The sequence below is a fragment of the Hyperoodon ampullatus genome (assembly GCF_949752795.1).
Source record: "Hyperoodon ampullatus genome assembly, chromosome: 1".
Lineage (NCBI taxonomy): Eukaryota > Metazoa > Chordata > Mammalia > Artiodactyla > Ziphiidae > Hyperoodon > Hyperoodon ampullatus.
Window position 1 is genome coordinate 155,272,302 of NC_136914.1, and position 20,278 is coordinate 155,292,579.

At 39.8% G+C, this 20,278-nt stretch overlaps 1 protein-coding gene across 3 annotated transcripts in view; it reads left to right on the forward strand.

Annotated features, from left to right (window-relative positions):
• Positions 1 to 7,729: 7,729 nt before the first annotated feature.
• The window catches only part of COL25A1 (collagen type XXV alpha 1 chain), a gene marked incomplete at both ends in the record, with an annotated part of 479,103 nt that continues 466,554 nt past the window's right edge, over positions 7,730 to 20,278 (forward strand). For all 3 annotated transcript variants that reach the window (XM_079701033.1, XM_079701034.1, XM_079701035.1), the window contains 2 exons: positions 7,730 to 8,026; positions 9,105 to 9,174. In XM_079701033.1, coding sequence (XP_079557159.1) covers positions 7,730 to 8,026; positions 9,105 to 9,174 — 367 coding nt within the window. The remainder of the gene's footprint in view (positions 8,027 to 9,104; positions 9,175 to 20,278) is intronic.

The window sequence follows — 20,278 nt, forward strand, 5'->3', positions numbered from 1 at the left end:
CGGCATAATTGATTGAAAAGCCCATCTTTTCCTCACTGCTCTTTAATGACAGTTCTTTTCCATATTAATGCCTATGTGTGGGTTTGTTTCTATTCTCTTTTTGTGTTTCTTTGATTTAATTTCTGTCCCTGCTGCAATACCAAACTGTGTTGATTGTTATACCTTTATAATATATTTCTGTATCTGATAGATCCCAGTCCTCCTTTTGTTCTTCTTTTTCGTGAAAAGTATTGTAGCCATCTCTAAGTGAAAAGAGTATTACTTATGTTTTTTGAAATATAAAAAATTAAAAACTTGCATATAAATATTCATAGATATTTCATGTATATAGCAAAAACTGGAAACAATTCAAAGGTCCACCAACATGTGAATAAATGAACAGGTTGTTGTATACAATGCAATATTACTCTGCAATAAAAATGAACAAATAGCATTATATAAACACTATGGATAAATCTCAAAAACATTATGTTGGGCAAAGGAAGATAGGCACATAAGAATACATACCTTATGCTTCTATTTGTATGAAGTTCTAGAACATACAAAACTAATCCAAAATGACATAAAACACATCAATGGTGGCCTGGGGAAAGGAATTCTTCAAATCATTCAATAGCTGAAAGGTTGCCCTGTTGGTATTCTATTCTGACAAATCGGATAGGACTAAAATCATGATTGGGATGTACAGGTGCCCCATGGTGTAAGAAGGTATATTTTCTGGCCCTTCAGCATCTGTGGAGCAGCAGATTTTGACACTTTTAAAGTAATAATAATAATAGCACCAATAAAATCTAAACTTTATATTGCACATAATATCTACCAGGCATTGTAATGCTTTACATATCCCATCCCATTTATTCACTGCAAAAGGTTTTATGGGTAAGTGTTATTATCTTTGTTTTACTCATGAGAAAACTGAGGTACAGAAAAGTCAAGTAATTTACCCCAAATCACACAGCTATCAAATGGCAGAGCTGGATTATGAATGTAGGCAGTCTGGCCTTGGAGTTTGTACTTGTAACCATGATCTGAATCAATGCTACAAACAAGTTTTGTCTGCTTAGCATTATAACAATAAGTTGATTTGATAAGTTCAATGAAATGTTGTTTCTTGTTAGAATTAGCAATATAACTGGCAAATTTGGGGGGAAAATCCTTTAAGTGAAGTTATAGCCCTGCATAATTTAAGGTTTAAGAAAAAAATTCACCTCCTCTCTCCCGCCAAACAAAACAAAACAAAACAAAACAACAAACCACATAAAACTGACTGCAGAGAGGAATGAGATTTTGGAGGACTTGTATTATCCAGATTATTGGATTCATACAGTTATAAGCCCGTTGCTTAACCAGGCTTGTGTAAATGGGATCAGTTCCTTGTTCTGTCAGGAAGGGAATTTTTCAGCCTGTCACTAAGAAGCAAATTCTTCTTTTCTGCTCTTCTGCTCCTAAAGATATTTTAATTTGTTTGTGATTTATTGAAATTTGCCTGGCTCTGGGAGAGCTGCATCTTTTAAGTACACTTTATTGCCTACTCCATTCTATTTGGGAAACTTTGTCTTCTTAAAAGATGTTTCCCTGAGAGCACATTCTCATCTGAAGTCTATGAAGTAGCATGCTCAATACAGCACACAATTTATTCTACCATTTGCTTCATTAAGGTACCTAGGGGACACAGTGTGTGGTTATGGGTGTACAAAAATGGCCACAAATCCCCTCACACATTCCCTTCTGTTTGATAACTTTGATGGTGAACTCTGGTTAAAGGTTTTAGAAAACTAACCTCAAAAATTAATGGTGCTAAAAGATATTTTCTAACCAAACTGAAAAATTTTTCTGTCAAGTAATTAATATCTAAAGATAGCATAATGTGATTATTCCAGTGACTTATTTTGGTCAGAGAATCTTTTTAAATACACATACAACATAAAAATTTGGAGTGTGTGTTAGTTCACCTCTATGCTAAATATCCTCTATTGATGAGACTCTTCGAGGCTTATGGGAGTGGATTATGCCCTCCCTTTAAAAAAAGAATTAATGCTTTTACCTATGTTAAAAGCTCTTGGGGCTTCCCTGGTGGCCCAGTGGTTAAGAATCCACCTGCCAATGCAGGGGACACAGGTTCGAGCCCTGGTTCGGGAAGATCCCGCATGCCGTGGAGCAACTAAGCCTGTGCGCCACAACTACTGAGCCTGTGCTCTAGAGCCCACGAGCCACAGCTCCTGAAGCCCGCGCACCTAGAGCCCTGCTCCGCAACAAGAGAAATCACCACAATGAAGAGTAGCCCCTGCTCGCCGCAACTAGAGACAGCCCATGCTCAGCAACGAAGACCCAATGCAGCCAAAAATAAATAAATAAAATAAATTTATTAAAAAAAAAACTTTCTTCTATCTTCATTTTTTCTCGTTATCTTGTTTTTCTCCTACTCACCTTCTTTCTCACTTAAACTTCCTGCCATGTTTCTCTGTCAGAAGTCTTTGTCTATTTCTTTTTTTCTGGGGCCTGGAGATTGGTAACAGGAATTCTAGAGGAAGTGCTGAGTCCTGGGTCAGAATCCTGGCTAGGCTAGCATTAGTAGGAGGCGAGATGAGAGTGGACGTATCGCTTGACTAGTTTATTGTTTTTGACTTTCACCAATGGGAGACATCAAAGAAATAGAACATATTTTATTCAGTTTAATCTGTCTCAATAGAGGGCATCCTAATTTCACATGAGATGGGAGAAGGCGTATCTTTCCAATTCTTTCCCAGTGGGCATGTCAGTAAAATAGGAATGCGTAAACATTGGAGAGACAGAGATTGTTATTGCAGGGCCTGCCTGGCATTATGGTGTTTTTCAATACCACTTATGATGCTGTAGCAGATGAAAACTGATTTCTTATGACTGATTCTGTTAGTTTTCTACTGCTGTTGTAACAGATTACCACAAACTGAGTGAATTAAACAACACAAACTTATTAACTATAGTTCTGATGATAAAAAGTCCTCAAATAAAAGAAGTGGCAAAGTTGCATTCCTTATGGATGCTCTAGGGGAGAATTTGTTCCTTTACTTCTTCATCTTCTAGAGACTGCCCATAGTCTTTGGCTTCCAAGTTCAAAGCTAGTATTCACATCACTCTGACATCTGCTTCTGGTGTCATACCTCCGCCTACTCTGAAACCCTGCCTTCCTGTTACAAGTGTCACCGAAAGCGGGGTCTGGCTGCTCACTGCTCAACAGCCAATAGGTCAGGTTGGTGGGAAGGAAAGTTTGCTTTATTTTGGATGCCGGCATCCAGAGGGTGGGGAGGGCAGACGCCTGTCCAAATGCCGACTCTCCCCCTCCTACAACCAGTGGGCAAGAGCTTTTATAGGCAGAGGGAGGGGGCGACATGTAGAAACAGTACAGTCAGCTCTGACAGTCATCTTGAATTTGGTCATCAGTGGTCTGACGAGCGTCATCTTGATTGTGGTAGGTACAGTTGATCTTCAGTTCCAGGGTTGGTTTCTGTTTCTTTGAGGCCAATTCTCGGAATCATGGCAGCTTATGTCATGGCTACAGGCTGGTCATCAGGTAGTTAACTTCTTCCACCTGGTGGAGGTTTCAGTATTTATAAGACAGCTCACAGGATATGGCTCAGAATATTAGCTACAGTCCTGAAGGATGAACTAAAAGTCCTTGACTATGTTTCATGACTAAACTATTAATTTTTGATCTTCTTTGACTGTTTTCCTCTGTTTCTGCATTTTCTCACTTCTCTGATTAAAATTATTCTTTGGCTAAAATTTCTCCACAGACAAAAGGCAGGCAGAGGACATGGGTGGGGGGGCAAGGACCATAGGGCCCTGCTCTGAAATCCTGCCTCCCTCTTACATTGGGCCCACCTACATAATCAGAGAAAATCTCCCCATCTCAAGATACATAACTTAATGACATCTGCAAATCCATTTTGTCAAGTAAGGTAACATTCCCCATTACAGGTTTTGGGGGTTAGGATGTGGACATCTTTGGGAGTCCATTATTTTTCCAGTCACATACCTGTTCTACAACCAGCTGCCTGTCTTTTACTCCTATTGATATCATTGATATCATCCAATTGATAAACTGGAGTCAGCTAGACTCTACCATTTTTAGTGCTATTTTTACGTTTTTGAATCCTTCTCCACATGGGAACCAAAACAACAACTGTGCTCTGATGAATCTACAGAACAACATGGGTTCAAATGCCCAGAGCTTTCTTGATCCACACATTCTCTGTGCTTGATGCAGAGAATCTACCAGCTTTGAAATCCTAGCACTAATGACTGGTACCTTTCTGGGGTATTGTGCCCACCTAAGAAAGTAAAACTAATCCTCTGGATAAAGATCCCAAATCCATAAAATTCTAACTCTATCTTTCCACTAAGATCTGGCAGTTCTGAGAGCCTGCAAGAGTTGTTAATGTACCTTCTCATGACCAATTTCCACAAAGTATGATATAAGAACATTGCATCATCCAAACTAAATCTGTGACCTACTGTCAGCACCAATCAGCACAGAAAGTGGCCTTTCTATTGAAATTTTAGGAGAATGATGCCTTGCCCCAAAGAAAAGTTCTTCATACTCTTTGTCTCTATACTTTCATTAGAGAAACTGGCGTGGAGAGTGTAAGGGGAAAGATGAGCGAAGAGGAAGGTGAGATGACAGACACCAGGTGGTGACTTGTAAGACATCATTTCCACACTCAGGACAATATAAAGTACTGAAGGAATTTAGGTAGATGGGGAGAGGAGGATACAGGAGAACTCAAAGGTTGTTTACTCGGTATTTTGGCTTGGGGATGCTGGATTAACAGTGGCTCCATTCACTGAAATGGAAAATAAATGAGGAAGAATAGAATTTGGAGGTAAGATGCCAGTCAAGTTGGAATTGCTTACAGGACATCCAAGTGGAAATGGTTATATGGCTCAGGAGAGAGGCTTGTAATCTGGGTTTATGACTCACCAGTATAAGGACAGTAACTGACAGCACTACTGGAGATAGTGTACAGCAGTGGTCCCCAACCTTTTTGGCACCAGGGACCGGTTTCCTGGAAGACAATTTTTCCACAGACTGGGCGGGGGTGGGGGCGGGGGGAGTAGAGGGATGGTTTCGGGATAATTCAAGCTCATTACATTTATTGTGCACTTTATTTCTATTATCATTACATCAGCTCCACCTCAGATCATCAGGCATTAGATCCCGGGGGGTTGTGGGCCCCGGAAGAGAAAATGGCGTTACGATAGAGTCCCGAGGAACACCAACATCTAGAGGATAGACAGAGGAAAAGCCTGCAAAGAAGACTAAGAAATGGTTAGAGAGGTAATTGAAAAATCTGAAAGAGTTGACATGTTAAAAAATTTGTACCCACACCTTGGGTGCTATTATTGGAAACACATTTAATCACAATTAAATGTGACTTGAAAATTGTTTCTTTATATATAAGATGGGGCCAGTAATTCTTTACTTGCATCACAGGATTATGAGGTTCAAATGAAAAAGTGTATTTGAAAATATTTTGTAAAGTGTTACTCCAGTGGTCTCAAACTTTAGTGTGCCTCAAAATCATTAGGTGGATGTGTTAAAATACAGATTGCTGTGTTTCTGATTCATTAGTAATAGTAGCAGTTTCTGAGTCAGTAGATGTTGGGTGGGGTCCTAGAATCTGAATTTTGCATAAATTCTCAGAAGATGTGGATCTTGCCGGTCTGGGGCCCCTCTTTGAGAACTACTGTGTAATACAAGTGTAAGGAATTAGGCTTCTGATTTTATAGCAAAATTCACTGTTTTCCTCTGATGTGTGTCTGTTTCATCCCCTAATTTTTTCAAACTTGTATCCTCCATCAACAATGTTGTTCAAACATCTTTACACCCTGCTTCATACCTAGCAATATCCGTTTGCATTTATGAAAGATCAGTTTAGTGTAGTATTTTGTTGGTTTACATTAATGAGCAGCAACCTGAGGTTAACTTGATTAAGAAGGATATGAAAAATATACAATATACGATATTTCTCATGAGGAGAAGGAGTTAAGGAGGAACTTTTTGGAGTAAGAAGCAGGATTTTTTTTTTCTTCAAAGTCAATTAGATGTAGAATGCTACTTGTTACCTACTTTCAAAAATCCCCTTAGAGAACTTGTAAATTTGATCCAGAGGGAGCAGCATGAGGAGAGTCAGGTAAGAGGAAAAACTGACATCATTCTTCAGTCCTTTCCGAAATCCTGAGAAACATGTGTACCTCAACACTCCCTTCTTCAATCCCACAAAACAGGGAATCAGGAAAATGCATTAGCACCCTCATACAGACTAGGAACACAGGGCGGGAAGGAGTCTCAGCCCCGTCAAGACAGAAGGATACTGGGGGAGGGGAGAGAAAACTTCCCCTAGTCGGAGACTGCAGCGCGGCCGTGGGAAGAGAAATGAAGTGGGGAAATGTATTAATACTTCAGGCGTCAGCCAGACACTTGGCCTCTGGGCATGTGGGAAGGTGAGGGAGGAGGGAAGAAGGCTGCACCAGAACGGGAGCGCTAGAGCTCCCGCCGCTGATTTAGAGGGAAGACCTAGAGCGCTAGAGCTTTCTGCTTCCCCTCTTCCCTCCTGGAGGCCATTTCTCCATATTTAACCGGGATAAAGAAGGGGCGCGGAGCCGAGTCAGAAAAAGCCAGAGTTACCGCCTCCCCCCCCGCAGCAGACCTCTCTTCGGCCCCCGGCCCAGGCGGGAGAAATGACCATAGGGGAAGCTGAAGTAACTCCGTAGAGGGGGGAGGGGTCGCCAAGCTCCTCTCCAATCGCCGTGGCCGCTCCAGCTATTTGCATATATTATGGGGGCTCAGCTCCCAACCGAGCTCCCCGCCCCCCGCTCGGGGGTTCTCCCCGGCCCCGCCCGCGGGCTGGGCGAAGGTGAATACATTATGCTAATGAGGCGGGCTTCTGCCTGGGCTTGGGAAGGGGGGCGCACTGCAGTAGGAGCCGCGGGCTGGAGGCCCCGCGCCGGGAGGGGGTCGGGGGAGGGACGCCGCTGTCGGAGCGCGCGCGCACTTACACGCTCACACACACACTCACACACGAGCATCCCGAAGGGTATTTAAGGCTCGCAAAAGCGAGGCTGCGGAGATACTTCGGGCAGCCGCGACTTCGGCCTCGCGACTCGCATTTTCTCCTTGGGGATTTCGTTTTCCTCTCTCCTCTCCCCCTTGGCCACCCCTTTTGCACTGCACTCTCGTGGTCTCTCTCAGCCCTTTCACCTGGAACTGAATCCAGGTGGGAAACAGGTCGGCGTGAGGAAAGACACCGAATAGGTAGAAATAAGGCAAACTAACAGAGGCGCAACAGGTCCAGTGCTCTGCGGCGAAGGCGAGCGGCGGCCCCTCGCAGCGCCTTGGCCGCTGTTCCTTGGACCCTGCGCGGCCGCTCTCCTCAGAGGAGGTCCCCGTCCTTTGAGGGGCCAGGAAGGACACCCGGGTGGGTTTCATTCCGGATTTTAGCTTATTGCCACCAGTCCCCGGACTGAGGGTGCTTTTCACTCGCAGCTGGGAGGGGAGAAGAAAGCGGAGGATGGTCCACGTCTGCGGGTCTCGGCGCTGATCCATCGCCGCGCCCCGGCTCCGACTCCGCCAACTAGTTGTGTAGCCACCGGGACTGAACTTTGGAGGAAACGTCCTTTATCTTTCTTTTACGATTATTGGAGGTGGTAGAGGGTGGGAGGCGAAGCCGAGACAGCCGACCCCGCCACGATGCTGGTGAAGAAGCAAGCAGGGAAAGGAGGGGGGCGGGAGCCGGGCTCCGAGGACCGGAGCCCAGCCGGGCAGCGTTGTGCCCGGACCGTGTCCCCGTGCGCCGCCCTGGCCGCCCTCCTGTCAGTAGTGGCCGTGATGTCTTGTCTGTACCTGGGGGTGAAAACCAACGACCTCCAGGCGAGGATCGCCGCCCTCGAATCCGCCAAAGGAGACCCTTCCATCCGTCTACTGCCTGATTGTCTGGATCAGCTCAAAGCAATGGTGCAAGAGAAAGTGGAGCGACTTCTGGCTCAGGTGTGAAAGGCCGGGGTGTTTTGTACGTGGATAACATCTTGCACAGGCGTGATTCTGTATACATGACCAGCCTCTGCCTTACTGTATGCAGACGTGATATGGCTGTGTGTACACATATATGCTAGGCCACCATCTCTGCTCACTGTAGCATATATTTGTATATGCACACACTTTGGTATCACCCTCTCTGTCTCTATCGTCTTCCCTTACTCTTCTTAACGTTTGCATGCTAAACATATACGGAGGTCTAAAAGGGGGAAGGGTGGCCAGAATGGCAGGGTGGCATTTCAGCTCTTTTTAGTTTCTGGAGTTGCATGTGGATCTTTTCCAATGTTGTGGAGAATATTCCTTGCAGAGATAACATCTGTTATATCCTTTTTACGGTATAAGACGGTTAGGGCCATAGGTGTTATTAATATACAAAAGGGAACCACTCTTAAAAGTGAAATAATTCTACATATGATTTTAGATCAATTATTTCACACATTGAATGTTTTCATATTAAATGTTCAGAAAGAAAAAAAATAGTAGCTTGTTTTTTTTTGTAAAGGATGCAGTGCCCTGGGTGTTTGTGAATGCAGAGCCATTGGAGTTGAGAGTTGAAAGGAATCTGTGTTATGTTTACCAAAACCAGGGGTGCTTTAACTACAGTTAGGGGGTTTTCTGGAACTTGCTCTTCCAACGGAGAGGCTTTTTGGCAGTAGTGGCAGGACAACATGATAAGCAGTTGACCTTTAGTGTAAAATACTGGTTGTTTTAAAACCCCTAGCTTACCTAGAACTGCAACATGTTAATGCTGGTTTTTTGCATTGACTGAATATGCCTGAGCTGAGAGAGAGGGTGATGGTAGTTGAAGAATGGAGAAAGATGTTACACAAGTCCAACAGTCTTGATACCATGTGAATGGTCATTTTCTTTTTTTAGGACTTGGGTACTGTTACCTTTTGACTAAAGTCCAAGTACATATGTAAACGTTAGTTATGCAGACTGGTAAATCAGGCATATGGCCAGTGTTCCTAAAGAATCCATTTTTCTACAATACTACTGATGATTATTAATACCTCTTCTTTTCCTACAGAAATCCTATGAACATATGGCTAAAATAAGAATCGCAAGAGAAGCACCTTCAGAGTGCAACTGCCCAGCAGGTAAAATGTAACTTATTTCATAAGGTTTCCTCCATAGCAGAGCATTTTAAAACAAAGGTCCTGTGTCTGTCAAGTCTACCTGTAATAATAGTAAAGGAAGAATGCAGACCCAACTTACTTTAATAAAATCAACATGTGTGGGTAAAAGGATGGCAAATAAATCCCCAAATATTATTTTAAGCAGCATACCAAGGTCTGTTAAGGGAAAGCAAAGAAGATAGAGATAATCACCAAAGAAAATACAGGCAAGATGATGTCCAAAGACAAAGTTCTTAGATTCAAAGATGGAAAATTATTCTTCAGTTTTATTCAATTTTGATATCTATGGTGAAAAGGACTGCAGAACACGTTAGATTTGAATTCCTTAGTGGCTAATGTTGTATTAGTACAGGTATCTGTTTGTTCCCTTTGACATACGATTATGTTAGTAGACCTTGCCTGCTTTTATTTTCTATCAGAAAGGTTCTCTCGCCTATCCTATAGGAATGAAGACTGAAAGGAAATTAGTTCTTTATCTTGAGCTTTTCATTACAAACTATTGCATTCTCAATGACTTCTCAGAAAAGGATCTTATATTTTTACCATTTTTCTGTGTGGCTTTAGGGAACTATATTAATTTAATGACAGCATATTAGTAGAAGGATGAAGAAGAGAGACATTGATGAATAAAACCCCCTGGGTAATCATTAAATCTTCCTTCACAGACCTCTGAGGCTTGGTAGTCAGTCATCTGTAGACCTAAAATTTAGAAGCCCTTGGAATATATCCATTGGAAAATATCTAGTGGATTCAGCTGATAGCAGTCATGAAAAACTTCCATGAGTCTTGAGATTTTTGTTTCAGATAAATGTTGTTAATGTATTTATGAACATTTTAGTTTCTTTTATCATCATGTATAGAAAAGTGAGTCTCTTACATTGTTTTTCATGTTTAGGAACATGATACTTAGATACTTACACTGTATGGAAAGGCTAGTTCCTGAATTTTTTTCACATTCTGAGCTTTTTTTGCCTCATGCTAATTTGTAGCATGGAGGTCTAAAAGCTTGGTGGCACTATGTTTAGAAATTTCAAATGTCAACTCCTGATTGAACATCATAAAATTTTTACTATTTATGTTCTGCTATATTGTTGACCATAATGGAGCTGTATTTTTAAAAACTGAAGCCCTTTCAATTGAGAAGACATATACATTAGGAAACGGGAACACAAAGAGTTAATGTTTTACATTGTAGGTTTCATTCTTAGTTGTTTTAAGTTGGGAAAGACCTCAGAAGTCAGAAATTCAAAGAAGGCACTTTTCTAGTGCAGGAATTAACTCATAACAACCTCATCAGCCTGTAGGGATTATTTAAATTCCCAAGACAGTTGGTACAGGACTTCACTGATCATACCACTCAGAATCCAGTGTTTTCTGTATACAGTTCTCTTGCTAGCTGTGTGAAAAATAACTAGTATTTAATTAATTGGATTCTTAGTGAACTTGGTAAAAAGTAGAAAAGTGACAACCACAGCGCTGAGGGTTTTTTTTTGGGTGTTTTAACTGCTTCATGATGTTTGATGTAAGCTGGTTGTTGAAGTCTAATTTGTAATCTGGAAGAAAGTCATTACATTTAGAGTTCACCTTATATTACCTTGGAAGATCATTTTGAACCATTTTTCTTCTTAACATTAATTTAACAATAAATGGTGATTTCACCATGATAACAAATAAATAAATAATAAATGGTGATTTCCTTGGCGTTTTTTGTTGGCTCTCCCTAATGGCTGCTTTACTTTCTTGCCACCACTAGAGCTCCACATTACACCAGTTTTCACCAGGTTACTTGAGAGGTAAACTTTTGAAGGTGCATATTCCAACACACAGAATTAAACAGGTTTCTTGCTGACAAATCACCGTTACAGAAACACTGTCTTCTGCTTGTGGAATAATTAGACATCATCAAAATAAAGGCATTATGTTGAAAATAGCCTCCCGGGGAAAACCAGCTATTTTGAATTATGGTCAGTGAGGTATTGTTTTAGGAAATGAATGGGCTGGCCAAGAGGATTAGAAAGTAGATACAATACTTCCCACCTGGTTTGGCTTTTACCTTCGTTTACAGTGACTAAGAGTTGTTACCCAGACATCTGTTCATAGGGCAGAGTGAGACAAGTCTGTGACCTCAGCTCATTTCCTGTGGACAGATGCCCACCCCTTGAAGTTGACACTCTTGTTGACAATCTCCGTCACAGGGCCAAGGACTGATAGCAAAGGACTAATGCTGTGTTGTTTATGTTCACTTGTGATAGAATTCAGTCCCAGTGAGGTTTATCCAGGTAGGCTACAAGAAATCATAGAATTGAAAGCTTTTTTTTTTTTTTTTTAGCACAAGAAGGAACTTTTGTGGGAGAGGCATGAGAAAGACTGTTACCGAATGGTTTTTCATTGTAGGGGAAGCATTCTCTCATTTAATCTTCACAACAACCCCGAGAGTTAAGTATTAGTTATCTCATTTTGCAGATGGAGAAGCTGGACCCAGAGAAGGTGACTAACTTAACATAGTGAAGGCAAGGTCAGGATTCACGCCCACATCTGACAGAATCAAAACCCATAGTCTAATGAGGAATTGAGAATGAGTATAGGTTTTGGAGCTGGACAGTTCTGGATTGGAATCCTGGGTCTGCTACTAAATAACTGTGTGATCGTGGTCAAACTAATGAACCTTTCTATGTACCAGTTTCCATCTGCAAAAAAGTGACTAATACTACCTTCCTCATAGGTTGATAATTTACCTGAAGTCTGGTGTATTATTGGCCATTCATTAGATGATAGCAGTTACTATTCTTTTTAATATATTGTGTGTTACTTGACTCTAATGTGTCCATGGGGACATATGATATAGGTGGGAAAACTGAGACCTGAAGATGTATAACTTGCTCAAAACCTCATGGCTAGTTAATGGCAGCTTTTGGACTAGAACACTATATGCTTAATTAAACAAATATATCTGAGATCATTCATGCAAATAATCAAATGAGTCAGTATCTCTTGGTGCTATATCAGTGAAGATATTGTATTAGTCTGCTAAATTATTTTTACCAAAATTATAGGAAAAACTTTTGACCTTGAGGTAAGCCATGATTGAAGTAGGTAGAACCTGGGCTTAAAAGAGTACGGGGGTAAAGAATGTAGTTACAGTCTTCGTACCACATGTTTACAAAAAGAAGCACTTTATCTGACTCATTTTCACACTTATTTTTTAACAGCTTTATTGAAATATATTTTATAATATTTAAGTGTATGACTTAAAGATTAAAATAAAGTTATGGAGCTGGACAACCATCACCACAGTCCAATTTTAGATCACTTCATCATTCTCCAAAATTCACATTTACTTTTTTCATGTGCTCAGGAGAGGCTCTATTTCTTGAATATTTGCTTTAAAGAAACCTTGAAATAAAAATTTAAAAACCATACAAATTAGAGCACTGTTTAGCAGAATATTTGATTTAACAGTAGCTGAACCATGGAAATTCAGCTGTCATCTGTGGCTTGGCCTCTGTAAAACTTGACCTTCATAGGAGAGAATAAATCGGCTCTTTCCTGTGGCTGTACAATTCCATTTGGGGTTCTGTTCTTAGAGTCCTACATAAATTATGTACAAATCAGGCATATTTATGGGAAGGTTTTAAGTTCCAACGGATAAAGAATACTGGGAACCAGGCAGCCAACCAAAAGATGTTTAGATCACAGAGGTTTCTGTACCTTACTCATTTGTTGTGTTGCCTGCCCAGGGTATTAGATGAAAGAACCTCTGTCGCATAATGGACAGAGAACGCAATAAAGAATCCAGTGTTCTAGTTTTGATGACCGATAATGGGCTTTCTTCCATGACAACATTTCTGGAGGAGCGATCAGGATCTGCCAGTAGGACTGCTTTAATGATAGACCCTGCTATATTCAGATAAAGAACGTTTCCTGAGTAAGGGGTTGCTTTAGTGTCATTGGGGTCATGGAATATAGATCTGTAAATTAGTTCAACAAAAAATTCTGAAGATATTATGTCTGACAAATGAGAGAAATTTGGGGGAGTCCCAAAGAGTGTATTTAGTATTCTTAAATCTTATTTTTGGATGAGGTATATTGATTTTCTCTCATAACAAATAAAATTTTGATTAAAATATAGCAAAAAAAAAAAAAAAAAGAATCCAGAGTTCTACCCCTGGCTTTGCCATTAACATGTTGTACAATCTTGGGGAAATCACTTCCAAGAATGACTTTTACAGACTCCGTTTTCATATCTTCCAAATAGGAGTGTTGGACTAGAGTGATTTTGAAGGGCATTTGTCAGTTCTCCAGGTATAAAGAGACTGTGTGTGCTAAATATATAGATACAGGAAAAATGCTGATGAACAAGGCAGACTTGGTATCTGCCCTCATGGCGCTTACATTTCAATGAGGATGACAGGCATTTTTAAATGACATGAATTTACAGGCATGACAAGTACAACCAAGAAAAAGTACAGTGTGCTTTGGAGCACATGACCAAAATTTCTTCCATACTGTTAATACTATGGATTTTTTTTCTTTTCTTTGGGGGTGGGGTGGGAAAGAGAAATTCACAATAGGAGAAAATCATAATATGAGAAAATCTGGCTTCTGATTACACGTAAGAGCTCTAGCAATGGATAAAAAGCTGGTTTGCATAGCCTCACCTGGCTTTTGGCTTTCCAAGAATTTATGGCCAGATGAAGGTGCACTGATAGCTGGTTTACACTGATATCCAACTGAAACAGAAAGTGGCTTTAATATATAAAAGGTTGTGGTAGATAGCATGGTGATCTGTTTTTCTACATTTCTCCTGAAAGCAGTGAAATTTGGGCTGAGTAAGAGTTGAAACTTCCTGCCTAGTGGTACTGAACAGTTCCACTGGACCTGGCTCCTCTATGTTCACAGATAATGATGAAATAATGTAACACGTCTAGTCATCTACTCAGGGAGTTTAGCTAGAAATAAAAAAGATATATTCCATAATTTCCGAGGTTCTTCCGCATCCTCCAAGTCTATGAAAATGGTTGGATACAAAGTAAGATTAAATGTAGGCAAGTAGAAGTACCTCCGATTCACAAATATGAGTGATACAGCCTCTGGTGACTGCTTTTGTGGCATCTTCTCAATTTGGGGAGGAAATAAAGGTTAACTGTAGCTTTAAGGTTGTGCACCCTTTCCCATCATATGAGAAGACCTTTAAATTACCTTGCTAACATAAATCTACTTTATCATATAAAACTGAATTTCTTACTAACATGGTTTTTCACTTATGCTGTACATTTTTCTTAACCGGCTACTAAATGAATGGAAAGAGTGCATCAAGTAAGGACATAATAATGTATAGATTTTCAATTATGTAAGGTAAAGAATAGTCAGAAATGGGTTTGTAGAAAGAAAGCAAATTAAAATGCCATAAATAACAGGCATTCCCCTCCTCTCCTAAGGCCAAACAATACAATGTGACATCTGAGTGCCTTAAAGTCTTCATGTTAAATGGTTTCAGTCCTAATGAGTACAGCAGTTTGGGTGTAACATTTTTAGTTGGTCAGTAGTGACAGCTGGCAAAATGCCTCGGTCACCTAAAGGACCAAGGACAAATTGCCTCTTGAAGCAGTGTTCTTGTTTCTTAGCTTCTCCCCTGTTTCTCTTGTCTAAAAGTCATTAAGAAGCAAATCCTTCAAATATTATTTTCTCTTTCTTACTTTAGTAATTCTGCTTTTCCATGAGCCAGGAATTATTTAAGAGAAGGATATGCATTCTGCATAAGTGTTAGTTCTTTCTGGCTCAGTTAAAGAATGTGTCGGTACAAATAGCCTCTCAGGATCTTAATAACCTGTAGTGCTTCTGATTGGTTTCTAACTATGTAAAGTCAACTACATGGCATTTTAGAAAACAGTATTTGAATGTCAAGATTAGGTCTAGGAATGAAGGAGGGGGGCATCCTCTCATCGACATGATTAGGTGAATGGAGAGCTGGTGGGGAAACGTGTCAGAATCAGGACCGTTTTACAGTTCAGGGAGGCATTGTCTGCTGCGGGGGGAGCCTCACTAGACACTCATCAAAATGACATCAACCTATGTTATCCTGAGTGGAAACCATCCAAAACCTATCATGAAAAAGTGTTTTTATTCCATCCTTCCACATTATAGATGCTACTTGGTGGTTTGTAGGAAGCTGAGAATGGGAAAACAATGTATGTGTTGGTCTGAGCTGCAGGCAACAGCCTAGTATGTGACCGCTAAACACAGAAGCATCCCCACCCTCCCTGTTGGCAAATGTGGGTGAAGTCCCACACAGTGGTTTAATGCACCATGATATTTAACACTTATTTTTTTAGAATTTGTGTTAAAAATGACTGTGGCACACCTGCACACTGAGTTCTTAGACATGCATAGTTACTGTTTCATTTGGGATGTGTTTAGCAACGTTGCAATTAAAAAATGTTTTATGGTCAACTTTTAAAAAGGAAGAGATGCAGAAGAGTGGGAAGCAGAAGTAAGTGGAAACCACTTACAAATTAAAATTGAGCACTTTTCATTGGTATCATATATTCCTTCACCGGAGTATTCTATGCTCTTTAAATGATAGGATTCCTTGAAGAAATGCCACCAGATGGCAGGCACCTTCCTTTCGTGACCACAAGGAGGGAGAACTGAGCTGAATAGTGTAGTGGGACTTCCTCTGTTCTGTCAGCTCCTTCTCACTTAAATTCCTAGCGGACTTCTGTTTGCTATGGAAAAGCTTAATGGAAGGAGCAAGTAATTTCTTCCATCTATATTTGAAGACTAGACTGTCCTATCAGCTTTAAGATATTTAAAATAACCTAGTAAATTTCACATTTATATTAGTCAAAAAGTTCAGTTGTATAGTAGATAAATTCACATATATGAACTTGAGGCTTGTATTCCAATAGCTAGAATAAATGAATTAAATGTAATTGAATTTACCAGTTGGAGATTTTGTGCTTATATTTTATAATTTCTCAGAATCAAGAATCATTTGGTATCACTATCGTGATTTTGACGTCATTTCATCTGGAGTCTCCATTTCAATTTCAGTCACCACATAATATGATAGTTGGGGTGCGTTCTTTATTTTTCTCCTACTGTGTCCCTTAGTCTGATCACTTAGTCTGATTTGCCAGGAATGCCAAAAACTAACTGTTTATTTGTATATTCATAACTTAGATTTTAGGGGCTCTAGGCTTCTGAATTATGTACACAAAGTTTTTATTCTTATATTTTACATGTAGTCAGCACATATTTAAATACAGTTTTCATGTTTAGGCTAAGTGGCTGAGTAAATTGGATGAATTGTAGGCAGCGCTAGCTTGTGCATGATGGTAATATTAAGAGTCAGAATATGTCTAACTAGAAGTAGGCCTGGTCGTGTCAAAGGGAAAACCTACTTTCCTTTTTTTTTTATCAAAGAGTTCACATGTAACGGAGAGTGAAAAGGGGGAGGAAAAAGCCACCCTTATCCTGTAATCTCTTGGAATCATATCTCTTTATCATCATATTTATCAAGCTTGGTACTTTAGAGTTCCTGTTATAATGTAAATCTGGACAATGGTTAGAGAGTCGGAGCAATTCTCCATTATAGCTCTGTCCCCAGCACCCTCTTTTGCTCTTGTAGCTGCTAATTGGAGGGAGAAATCTCATAGGAGTCTCTCCATCCAGTCTATTACAGGGCCAGAATGGTAGTATTACTTTTGATCCTTGAGATGCTAGAATTAAATATGCCTGGAAAATTGGCACAGTTCTTTCCCAATATTCCTGTATCTTAGGTCAATTCTGACAGTTATTAAAGGTAAGTTGTTTGTATTATGCTTCTAGGAATTGTGAAACTCCAATTTGTGTACCAGGGGATCCAAAATCCAGCTGGCATTTAAAAAATGTACATGATATGATCATAAGATAAAATATTTCCATGAACCATGCATAAAAATCAACCATTTGACTTTAAAGTCATGCTAGAATTGCTGTCAAATTCTAGGGCTTTGCCAGTGAACTTTGGAATACTAAAACTCATTTTTCTACTAAAAAAATTAGGGCTCAAGGTCAGAGCAGATGAAGTTCGAATGAACACAAGCACCTTAAATAGCTTCCTTTCTGAGGATGGTTATTAACCTGGTTGGGGGTCAAGTGAGTTAAGTGTGTCAAGGACCAGGTGTCCCTGTGGGCAGACCCTGATGCTAACTGCTCAGTGTTCTCACAGAGTAATTGCCTTCCACTTCCTGAGGGAGTGGGTTGTGATTCCATTTCTACCAATCTCATTTATGAGCTCCATGGCTGGGGTTCTGGTTTGTATCTGTGTATCTCTAGGGCTTATTGTAGAGTTCTCTGCAGAAATTTAGCTATAAAAATTCATAATGATCATAATGAGGATCTGTCAACTTGATTTGGTTGAGAACTTTTATAGTGGCTTATCTCTTTACGTACACTAATATCCTTATCCCCATGCCTTTTCAACATTTTCCCTGAGGTCTTTGTGAGCCAAAACATATTAAAACTAATACAGACCTTAGAGTTCAAGTGGTTCAAGTGTTTTCCAGCATTTCTCAAGGAGGCTGAACCTTTAGAAAAGATCTTAGGAGGAAATCCAGTATATGAAATTGGATACAATGTCAGCTACACACACAATGATTGACCTTGGAGGTCAGAGGGGACAGAGACCAAAACCCTATATGACTTTTCTTTCCATTGCCCACCCCACTCCCCGCCTGATGGCCCCTGAGAATCTCCAAAGAACCTTAGGAATCCATTGGATACTGTTAGAAAATTACTGGAAGTCCAATCTCCACTGTGATCCCAGCTTCTCTGTCTAGGGATACCATATGTTTGTCAACACATAACTCATCTCCAAATTCTGTAACTAGAAACATTACAAGGAATGATGGAAGCAAAATTACTTATTAAAATGAATAGAATCCAGAAATGACTGTTAATATAATACCTTTCTTTAATGGTTTTTAGTAGTATAGCAAAGGACATGTAATAATAGAGGTAGCGCTGGAAAGCTGGAAAAGTGCACTGTGTAATTGAGCGTGGGACTGTGCATCAGGAAATCAGCATCTCACCTCATCCCTTGTCTTAAAGTCACTTATTTTTTTAAGCTTTCAAGTCATTACATTGTTCTTGTTTTTTATGACAGTTTTTTTTGTGTGTGTTTTTTCACATTTCTTCCTTTGTATTTTTGCTTATTCTTTAATTTTGGATATTAATATGGGGCTTTCTTACCAAGTTACAGCAATCTATTGCCTCTTCTATATATTTATTTAAAGCAATTGATTTTTTTCAACTAATAATGAATACTTGGTTTGCAAAGTAGTGTACATAAAGTAACTATCCCCAAATTATATTATTTATAGAAAATTTATATTGTGAGAAAGTTGTTATTAAAGATACTTCTAAGATCTTTGAGACTTTCTTATTGATTTGATTCTTATTTGTGTTAAGCTGATGATGTTTATGTATTAAAATTTAAATTGACAGTACAATGTGAATATATGAATTGTGCATCTGTGTTTAAATAATAATAGGAAAAATCTTCAGGAATTAACAACATTTTAGCCAATACTGAAGGGATATATGTAGTATATTTCAGAAAGAAAGTGTAAATCTGGATACAAGCATTCTGTAACAAGTACTGCAAAAAGAAGTTTGAAAGACAAACTCTTCATCCCATTGAGGTGAATGTCATCAGCAATGCTGTTTACTGTATGAGTAGCTAGCTGTGGACAATAGTTTGGTCAAGTGCAACACCTTGATTGTCTTATTGGGCAGATAGTAGAATGACAACTGTACACGTTATTGAGTTTTGGTGAGCAGTTTATTTTCTCCTTAATACACAGTCTTTTAAAAAAAAAATTAATTAATTAATATTTGGCTGCGTTGGGTCTTCGTTGTTGCTCGCAGGCGTTCTCTAGTTGCGGTGAGCAGGGGCTACTCTTCGTTGCAGTGCACAGGCTTCTCATTGTGGTGGCTTCTCTTGTTGCGGAGCATGGGCTCTAGGCGTGGGCTTCAGTGGTTGTGGCTCGCGGGCTTCCGTAGTTGTGGCTCGCGGGATCTAGAGCGCAGGCTCAGTAGTTTTGGCGCATGGGCTTAGTTGCTTCACGTTACGTGAGATCTTCCTGGACCAGGGTTCGAACCTGTGTCCCCTGCATTGGCAGGTGGATTCTTAACCACTGTGCCACCAGGGAAGTCCCACAGCCTTAAACTATGGACTTCCAGGAATTCTGGAAGAGAAAAATGACTTTTCTTTTTTAAGTTACTTTGCCTTTTGAGAGAAGACAATTATTAGTAAAGCAGCAAAGGTAGACTGACCAAGTACTAACGGCTGGAAAGACCAAGTATACCAGCCAAAGCTGTTGTGAGCTGCAAAAAAGAGGTCTAACCAAACAAACTGTATTCCCTAAGTTTACTGTCAAAACCCTACGGATATACTGGCAACTTCCCAGGAGTTTAAGCAGCAAGCTTGACAGTGTGGCTTAGTACTACTCTACATGTTATGCATCTGGAAGTTTTTAATAAAAGAAAAGCTCTAGCATTGAGAAACTACATCCGTAAAGAAACCAGGGCCTTTATGTTCTTCTATATAGTTTCCTTCCATGCATAGTTATTTAATGCTTTAGATTTCAGCTACTTCTGATACTCTCCTGAATATTACTTTGGTTCTGCAATCAAGATCTGTATGAGGAATGCTATGTGTTGGTGGTAAACTTTATGTTACCATTTTTGGAATGTTAAAAAGAAAGTTAACTTATTTTTATGGCCAAAAGTATCCTTGAATTGAGAGGTCTGAGGTATACTTTCTGTTTTCTATGTGTGACCCCATGACACATTAGATTCAGAATGTATTTTATTCTTTTAAGCCTTCATCTGTTTAAGTAGAAAACCCTTGCTTCCAGCCCCAATCCTCAAGAAGAAATCCCAGATAGAGGAATTTTGTAGTCGGTCACATTTATCCCCTAGATATGTATATCATACATCATTTTTCTCATCATTTTCAATTTTTTAGTCTCCATTTTTGTTTAACTGTAGTCATATACCACTAGCATTTTGAACATTC